An 8,949-nucleotide genomic window follows, 5' to 3' on the forward strand; every position below is an offset into this window, starting at 1 on the left:
TGGTCAATGTCTGCCAGAAGTTTCATGCCAGCAGCACAGGCTCCTACTATCGCAAGACTCAATGCCCAGATTGTTATAATGCTTTGTTGTGAGAATAGTTATGGTGGGAACAGCCACATACATTGCCTATGGAGCTCCTTGGAGGAAAGGCTGGAAATGAATAAATAAATGCTTTAAATACGTAAAGTAATCCATACGTTATGAGAAGAGACTTAGGGAGCTGGGGATGTTTAGCCTGGAGAAAAGACGGTTAAGTGGTGATATACTGTTTATATACTTGAAGGGGTGTCATACGGAGGATGGAGCAAGCTTGTTTTCTGCTGCTCCAGAGAACAGGACTCAGAACAATGGATGCAAGCTCCAGGAAAAGAGATTCCAGCTCAACATTAGGAGGAACCTCTTGAAAGTAAGAGCTGTTCGACAGTGGAACACAATCCCTCAGAGAGTGATGGAGACTCCTTTGAAGGTCTTTAAACGGGGGCTTGATGGCCATCTGTCAGGGATGCTTCAACTGTGAGTTCCTGCATGGCAGAATGGGGTTGGCCTGGATGGCCCTTGTGGTCTCTTCCAACTCTTTGATTCTACGATTCTATGACTAAACCCTAGCCCCATATCATTGGCCTGGATGACTTACCAGATTGGGACTCTCTGAGATGGCATATGTATGGTTGGTCTTCCTTTTGACGTCCATGGTTCCATGTGCCAAGGCCGAGGGGGTACCTGAGACATCCAAACCAAGATTTACTGTTAATACTCATGTGAACACTTGTGTGTGGCATGATTCAGTCCAAGTTGGACTGAGACTTGGGAGGAACAGGGTCAAGTCTCTACAGAAGCATGAAACTCACAGTGTAGGTTTAGGCCAACTACTCTCTCTCAGACTAAAGCAATGGACTTGTCATTGAGGATAAAATGGAGGGAAGGAGAGAGCCACATAAGCCACTTTTGCGTAAGCATGACAAAAAGACAACCAATTCGTTTCAAATATAATGTGGAGGAAATTCCCAGAGATACCATGCACAGCCAAAACGACAAATAAATGAGTCAGAAAAATCAAACCTGAACTCTTCTCAGAGGCCAAGACGACTAAGCTGAGACTGTCAGTAATAATAATAATAGTACTTTGGGCATATCATGATAAGACAGACTAACAGGAAAAGATAAGCTTGGAAAGGTAGAAGGGAAAAGAAAGATCCCATTACAGATGGATAGATTGAATCCCTGAGTTTGCAAGACATGAGCAAAGATGCTGATAGCAAGGTGACTTGGAGGTCCCTCGTTCGTGGGGTCGCCATAAGTCAAAGTCAACTTGGCAGCAGTTCACAATCGCAAAAGGGCTTCAAGCAAAGGACCGTCTCTGTCACAGAGTCTGGAATTAAATTTTAGGAGGAATGCAGACTTTTTAAGAGGTTTGCCTCTTTGGAGGAGATTAGAGGGAAATCACCGCTCTCCAGGGCTGTAAGGCGGAAGATATGGAAGATGCATCCTCTTTTGCTCCAGATTAAAAGTTATGGGCAGAACTTGCAAGGAAGCAGATGATGGATAAACATTACCAGAAGAAACTTTCTGAACAATTGTTCAAGATTGTTTTTTGTGGGTTTTCGGGCCATGGGGCCATGTTCTAGAAGAGCTTATTCCTGATGTTTCACCAGCATCTGTGGCTGGCATGGAAGAAAATGCTGGCATGGAAGAGAGTGGGGTATATATACTTCGGTGCCAGCATTCTCTGAAGATGCCAGCCACAGATGCTGGCGAAACATCAGGAATAAGCTCTTCTAGAACATGGCCACATAGCCCAAAAAACCCACAAAAAGCTATGGATGCCGGCAATGAAAGCCTTTGACTTCACACTGGAAGCTGGAACCCTTCAGCTAAGGACTGTGATGCCTCCTCTACGTCAAACCACCTGCTGCCTCAGTTTACCACCAGTAAAGCTTATCTTTATTCAATCTTTATTAAACATTAATGTGTATATCAGTTTTCCATTTCCTTGGGAACACCTGCAGTGAAGCTTGTTGTCGTTGCTGTGTGCTTCCAAGTCATGTTCGACTTATGGTGCCGCTAAGGCTAGGGTTCAAATCCCTGGTTGAGCATTAAAACCCACTGGGTGACCACTTGAGCAAGTCACACTCTCTCAGCCTCAGAGGATGGCCATGGCAAACCTCCTCTGAAGAAACCTGCCAAGAAAACCTCGCAATAGGGTCACCTTAAGTTGGAAAGGTCTTGAAGGCACAACAACAACAACAATGGTTTTTAACACCTTGGTCTGATGAAGAAGCCAGTGAAGCTTTGAAAGTTTGCAACATGCATTTTGGGCATTTTGCTTGGCCCCTTAAAGGTAGCACTGTTTTGTAGGTCTTGGATGTACATGGCTACCCCTGGATGCGTAAACTATGAACAGCCTAAAACAAAAAGCTCAGCTTCCATCCACAAAGGTTTAACACTAAACCAGATTATAAGGTATCACTGTTTTGTGGATTTTGTATGCAGCTGGGCTCTGTTCCTAGAGCTATCCATTTTCCAACTGTTTAAGCAATAACCAAATGCCAGTGGTTTTGAATGCAAGACGACAACTTTGGAGACCAGGGTTCAATTCCCAGCTCGGCCATGAAACTGACTAGGTGACCTTGGCCAAGTCACACTCTCTCAGCCTCAGAGGAAGGCAATGGCAAACCTCCTCTGGACAAACCTTGCCAAGAAAACTCCATGATAACCCTATCGTGGCCTAAGGTCACTCAATGGGTTTCATGGGCCATGCTGGGAATCAAACTCTAGTCTCCAAAGTCGTATTCCAGCACTCAATCAATCAATCAGTCAGTGTTTATTGATTAGCCCTTAGGCCATATCATATTCCAGCACTCAAAACCACTGGCTCTCAGTTACTGTTTAAACAGGTAGGAAATGGCACCGTGAGGTTGCCAGAAGTTGGAAACGACTTGAAGGCGCACAACACACACAAACCATAACCGATTCAGATGGACACGCGTTTGGCCAACTTACCTTTGAAGACGGACTGACGGTGTGGCTTCTTGGTCTTTTTGGGCCCCACAACTCCCACTTTGGGAGGACTCTGGGGAACCTTGAAGGACACACCGGGCTGGTCTCCTTTGGCTTTGGTGTGGGGGGCTTGGGGCACGCATCCTGGCTCGCCCCCCATCATGGTGTTCGATGTTTTCCCCTGTGGTTTCTCATGAACACCAGACGGTTGGGCGCCCTGAGCCCCAAAGCCTTTGATGGTGCCCCCGAGGGATCGGCTCCCTTTCCCCGTACCGGGAACTTCAGGATGGACCACCCGCCTCGCTTCCCCTTGTTCTCCACCGCATGCCTTCTTCCACACAAGGTTGAACCCTCTTCTAGGGAGACCAGGTTCCTTATTCAGCGGGTACTCTTTCCGAAGTACTTTCTCTGACAACGTTCCTTTTGGGCTCTGGGCTGTCGGTTCAGGTTTCTCCTTCCCAGGTGTCTTCAACAGAGATGGTGGGACATTTTGGGGGCTTGGCTGGGGTCCGAGGGGGGCTGAGGCCTTGGCCACACTTTGGCCCCCCTCTGACCCCTGCAGAGTCTTTCGTAGCTGGGGAGCCTTATAGCGGGAGCCCTTGTCACAAAACCACATAAAAATGTCAGACATTGCACCTATGCCTGGCTGGGGTTTCCCCCTTTTCCTCCTTAGACAACAGCTGGAAGAGTCTTTGAGTAAGGGACCACAAGAATTATGACAACCCGGTAACCGCCGGCAACAGACTTAGTGGTCAAGTCTCCCTGGACTCATGGTCCAGGATGAGACCATTAGCCTCAGAACCAAAATAACGGAGACAGTCGATGGGTTCAAGGCCTCTCCAAGACAAGGCTGTTGTTGTTGTGTGTCTTCAAGTCGTTTCTGACTTATGGCGCCTCTACAGCAAACCTATCATAGAGTTTATAGTTTTTTGGGTGATGTGTCCATGTTCTAGAAGAGTTTATTCCTGACGTTTCGCCATCATCTGTGGCTGGCATCTTCAGAGAATGCACTCTCTTCCATGCCAGCATTCTCTGAAGATGCCAGCCACAGATGCCTACCCAGGGTCACACAGTATATATCTATATATACCCCACTCACTCCCATGCCAGCATTTTTTGAAGATGCCAGCCACAGATGTTGGTGAAATGTCAGGAATAAACCCTTCTAGAACATGGCCACATAGCCCCCAAAACCACCACAAAAAACTCACCTTCGGGTCTCCAAGTTGTTGGAAACGACTTGAAGGCACAGAACAACAACAGGTTTTCCTGGCTGCCTCCATGGATGGTGAAAAAGACAAACAAATGGATCCTAGTACAGATCAAACCTGAACTCACCCTGGAAGCCAAGACAACAAAACTGATACTGAGAAGGCATTATCCATTAGAAAAGGCAAAGATGCTAGGGGAGGTAGAAGTTACTAGAAAGGAAGGAAGACCACACACCAGATAGATAGGCTCACTCAAGGAGGACACAGGTCTGAATCGACAAGACCTAAGTAGAAGAGTGGAGAATAGGAGAACTTGGAGATGTCTCATCCAGAGTCTGGATGTTCTGTTGGTGATGCTTTGATTGAGAGTTCCTGCATGGCAGAATGGGGTTGGACTGGATGGCCCTTGGGGTCTCTTCCAACTCTACGATTCTATGATTCTATGATCCATAGGGTCGCCATTGGTCCAGGTCAACTCAAAGTCAGTTAATAACAGCAACAACAAAGTAGAAAGAGAGGAAGACCACACGCCAGATGGATAGACTCAATCAGGGAGGACACGGGTCTGGATGTACAAGAACTAAGTAGAAGAGTGGAGGATAGGGGAGCTTGGAGATGTCTCATCCATAGGATCGCCATTGGTTGAAGTCAACCCAAAGTCAGTTAACAACATTAACAACAACAAAGTAGAAAGAGAGGAAGACCACACAGTAGATGGATAGAGAGAAATCATGGGCCTGAATTTGCAGGACCTGAGCAGCGCGTTGGAGGAGAAGAGGACCTTGGAGACGTCTCATCCAAAGGGCCACCATGAGTTGGGGTTGAAGACACTTAACAGCTCTATGATTCTATCAAACCTAAATTTTCCTGGTGGTTCTCTGTTTCCACGCTGCAAAAAAGCGTTCTAAAACATAGCATCCTTAAGATCCCGATCTGATTCATTTAAAACAGATGGGGAACGTGTTGTCTTCCAGATGGTGTTGAACTACAACATCTATCATTCCTTGCCATGGGCCAGGCTGATAGGAAGCCGAGTCCAACATCATCTGGAGGCCCACATGCTCCTCCGTCCCAGTTTGAAATATTTATATCCAGGCGCTTTATTTTAAAGAGGAGGCTTATGATAACATTTTTAAAAATCCAGGCGAGAATGAAAACTCATTCATAACCATAAAGTAAAAAAATAAAGAGCATGCTCACTTGAAAAGGCACCTCCAGGAAAGACAATAAATAAGGCTTACTTTGTGTTTTTAATCGTTTTTAATCATGCTTTTAAAACAATACTGTTATTTCACTCTTTTTTAACTGTTGTAAAATATGATTCTATTGAAAATGACTGTAGACTACCTTGAATCCCATCCCAGGAGAAATAAATAGATCACTGCATTGTATCCAGGGGTCTAAATTCAATCAGTAAGTAAAATATGTGTGATGTGAACATGATTTGGGCATGTTAAGTGAGCAGTGAAGTATCATGGTTTAAATAGTGGACTTTGGGCTTGAATTCAATTTCCAATTTATTATTATTATTATTATTATTATTATTAACCTTTATTTATAAAGCGCTGTAAATTTACACAATTTCTAACTATATAAACTGGAACATATAAATACAAATGAATATGCATGTGCATTTAGTTGTTCTACTCTTTGTTGATTCATAAAAAGCAATTCCTTTACAGAAATCTAATACACAGGACAAAACTAACCCCGCTGTTCTGGGCCTGCCCCATGTGCGTTGATATTTGTTTTCTAGCTATGGTTGTTGTGTGCCTTCAGGTCGTTTCTGACTTTTGGCAACCCTAAGGCCAACCTATCATAGGGTTTTATTGGCAGGATTGGGTCAAGAGAGGTTTTGCCATTGCTTTCCTCTGAGGCTGAGAGAGTGTGACTTGGCGGTGGGTTTCCGTGGCTGAGTAGGGATTTGAACCCTGGTCTAGAGAGTTGTAGTCCAAAGCACCAGATCATTGCACCATGTTGGTTCCAGGGGTACCACTGCTTAAAGCAGCAAATGTAGGAAGGGATAGTAATAGCAACAACATGAACTTTAAAGACATAGCTGTGTTAGTCTGGAAATGCAAAGCGTGCAAAGGGATCTTGCTATCTAGAAAGATAGCAAAGGCTTTCAGGGCCGGCATCCATGTTTTTTTTTTTGTGGGTTTTTCGGGCTATGGGGCCATGTTCTGGAAGAGTTTGTTTCTGACGTTTCGCCAGCATCTGTGGCTTTGGCATCTTCAGAGAATGCTGGCATGGAAGGAAGTGGGATACACACACACACACACACACACACACACACACATTTATACTGTGTGATCCTGGGTTGGGAGGAAGGGATTTCCATGTTAATCCCCTGCTGGCTAGAGAGCTCTAGCATCATACATCATACATCATACATCACACACACACACACATATATATACATACCCCACTCTCTTCCATGCCAGCATTCTCTGAAGATGCCAGCCCCAGATGCTGGTGAAACGTCAGTAATAAATTCTTCTAGAACATGACCCCATAGCCCAAAAACCCCACAAATAGCTATGGAAGAAAGAAGCCGGCAGCATGAGCTTTTGTAGACTTGAGTCTGCTTCCGCTGATGCGCTCAGGAAGTAGACTCAAGACTGGCTTCTTTCTTTCAGTTTGTCTCAAAGGTGTGACAAGTCCAGATCCCTTTGCAGCACAAACTTTAGCAAATCCAAAGATAATAGCTATATTAGTATTTAGAGAGATCTTGTAGCACTTTCAAGACTAACTGAACGAAAGAAGTTGGCAGCATGAGCTTTTGTAGACTTAATTCTACTTCCTCAGATGCTTTTGGTGGGTAGTTGTCCTGGCAGTGCAGATTACCACTGAACATCACAACCGATATCACAACTCGGATGCATTTGGAGGAAGCAGACTTTCTTAAGTCTAGGAAAGCTAATGCTGCCAACTTCTTTCTTTCGGTTAGTCTCAAAGGTGCTACAAGATCTACTTTAGCAAATCCGGTGAGTGGTTGTGCAAGCTGATGCAACTCGCCGGACCTGCCACAAAAGCAACAAAGCCAAACCTACAACTGCCCCTTAGCAGTCTTTGCAGCAAACAACCCCATCCTCTGGCAAGGAGAGTAAAGATGTTACTCTTCCTCACTGCCACCACCATTGATGGATAAAGAGGCCTCTGTGATCCTGCTTTGGATATGTGATATTCAGTCTGGCATCTCCACTCGAAAGGCATTTCGAAAGGCCTGCCAAACAGAGCCATTGTCGGAGTTGGCAATATTGCACACAAAGGGGTCAGTGGTTTCAATCAGAACTCAATAATAGTGTTAGGTAAAAGGAAGAGGAGCCAACAAACCTTCCGGCAATTTGGTGCACCTCCTGGATCTCAAGATAGCCAGCTTTGGGGAATTACCAGGCGCCAGCTGATCTGGAAACAGCTGCCAGTTAGATCCTCCAAGCTCCTCCTGCTTTAGTTGGTGTCATCTGGAGAAAGAGGAGGGGAAGAGAGAGGGATCTGTAGGGGGATTGCAGGACTGGATTTGCTGCCCTCTGGTGATGAAACCTGTGCTGTCAGCGTCACTGCTCTGCTGCTGGTGTTCACACTGGGGCTGCACTGGGAACAAGAGCGCAATGGGAAATGTAAGGAGCATTTTAGAAGAGGAGCCGACTGCAGTGTCTTGTTGCAGACATTGTCTTGCAAAACATGCATCTTCCATTCCAGTGAGGCTAACTTCAAAATAACTTTAAAACACCCCACAAAAAACTACTGTATGGATGTCGGCCATGAAAGCCTTAGATGTCACAGTCTTACTATATGTTGTAAGCAGTGCTTGAAAAAAGCCACAACTGGTTTGGGAAGAAGACTGCACCCAACTGCATTCAATGTAATAATACAGTGGCCCCTCCACATCCGCTGCGGTTAGGTTTGAAGGCCCCCCATGAATGTGGGGAAACCACTAATAAGAAAACCACTATTCTTTTTACCCAAGAGAACACCTCTCGAAATCTCCAGGTCCTCCAGTGCAACTCTGTGGTCAACATCTGCCAGACGTTGGTCATAGATTCATGCTGGAGGACCTACAAAAGCCTAGAGAAGTGTTTTATCTAGGAACTTATAGGTTCTCCCAGACAACTCTATGGTCAACCTCTGGCAGAGTTGGCTTGGAGGACCTAGAGATTCCTAGAGAGAACATATTCATCGAAACCGCGAATAATCAAATCCGCAAAAGTCAAAGCTACAAAAATGGAGGGCCAACTGTAATCCCAGAATAATGCAGTGATGCATTCAAGCCTTTGAGTCCAAGTCTCAAGTCTCTGCCTTTGCACAATACTTTTCAAGTCGAGTCCCATGTTGGGAGTCAGCTTTTTAACATGGGGCACGTTTCTTGGAGAGGAACAGCAAACGCATTTGGCAATGGCTTGAAGCAGAGGTCGAGGTCTACTCAACAGCTTTCCCCTGTTGCACAGCAGAGGATCTTTCTAAAGCTTTCCAAAAGCTTTTGCAGGAGCCTTATGCCTCAAGCCCATTGCCTGACGCATTTGCCGTTTCCTTCCAAGAAATGTGCCCCACACATAGCGGGTCTTGCCTTCTGTTCAAATGGCACCAGCGCATCACTAAAAATATAAATGTCTCAAGTCGAGTCAGTATGTCATTTTGCAAAGCCAAGTCCAATAAGTCCAAGTAAGTTGACTTGAGTCTGTATCACTGGTAGAATGTAGGTTGAATCTTTGTTATTCACATACATTTTGAATGAACCTGA

General features: G+C 45.3%; 1 protein-coding gene across 1 annotated transcript in view; it reads right to left on the reverse strand.

Annotated features, from left to right (window-relative positions):
• The window catches only part of LOC121915041 (phospholipase A and acyltransferase 3-like), a 13,475-nt gene extending 5,788 nt beyond the window's left edge, over window positions 1–7,687 (reverse strand). The window contains exons 1-2 of the mRNA XM_042438867.1: window positions 7,545–7,687; window positions 635–720 (exon numbers count right to left, since the gene is read on the reverse strand). Coding sequence (XP_042294801.1) covers window positions 635–691 — 57 coding nt within the window. The 5' untranslated portion in view covers window positions 692–720; window positions 7,545–7,687. The remainder of the gene's footprint in view (window positions 1–634; window positions 721–7,544) is intronic.
• Between the last annotated feature and the right edge of the window lie 1,262 nt (window positions 7,688–8,949).

The sequence above is a fragment of the Sceloporus undulatus genome, chromosome 9, assembly GCF_019175285.1.
Source record: "Sceloporus undulatus isolate JIND9_A2432 ecotype Alabama chromosome 9, SceUnd_v1.1, whole genome shotgun sequence".
Taxonomy (NCBI): domain Eukaryota; kingdom Metazoa; phylum Chordata; class Lepidosauria; order Squamata; family Phrynosomatidae; genus Sceloporus; species Sceloporus undulatus.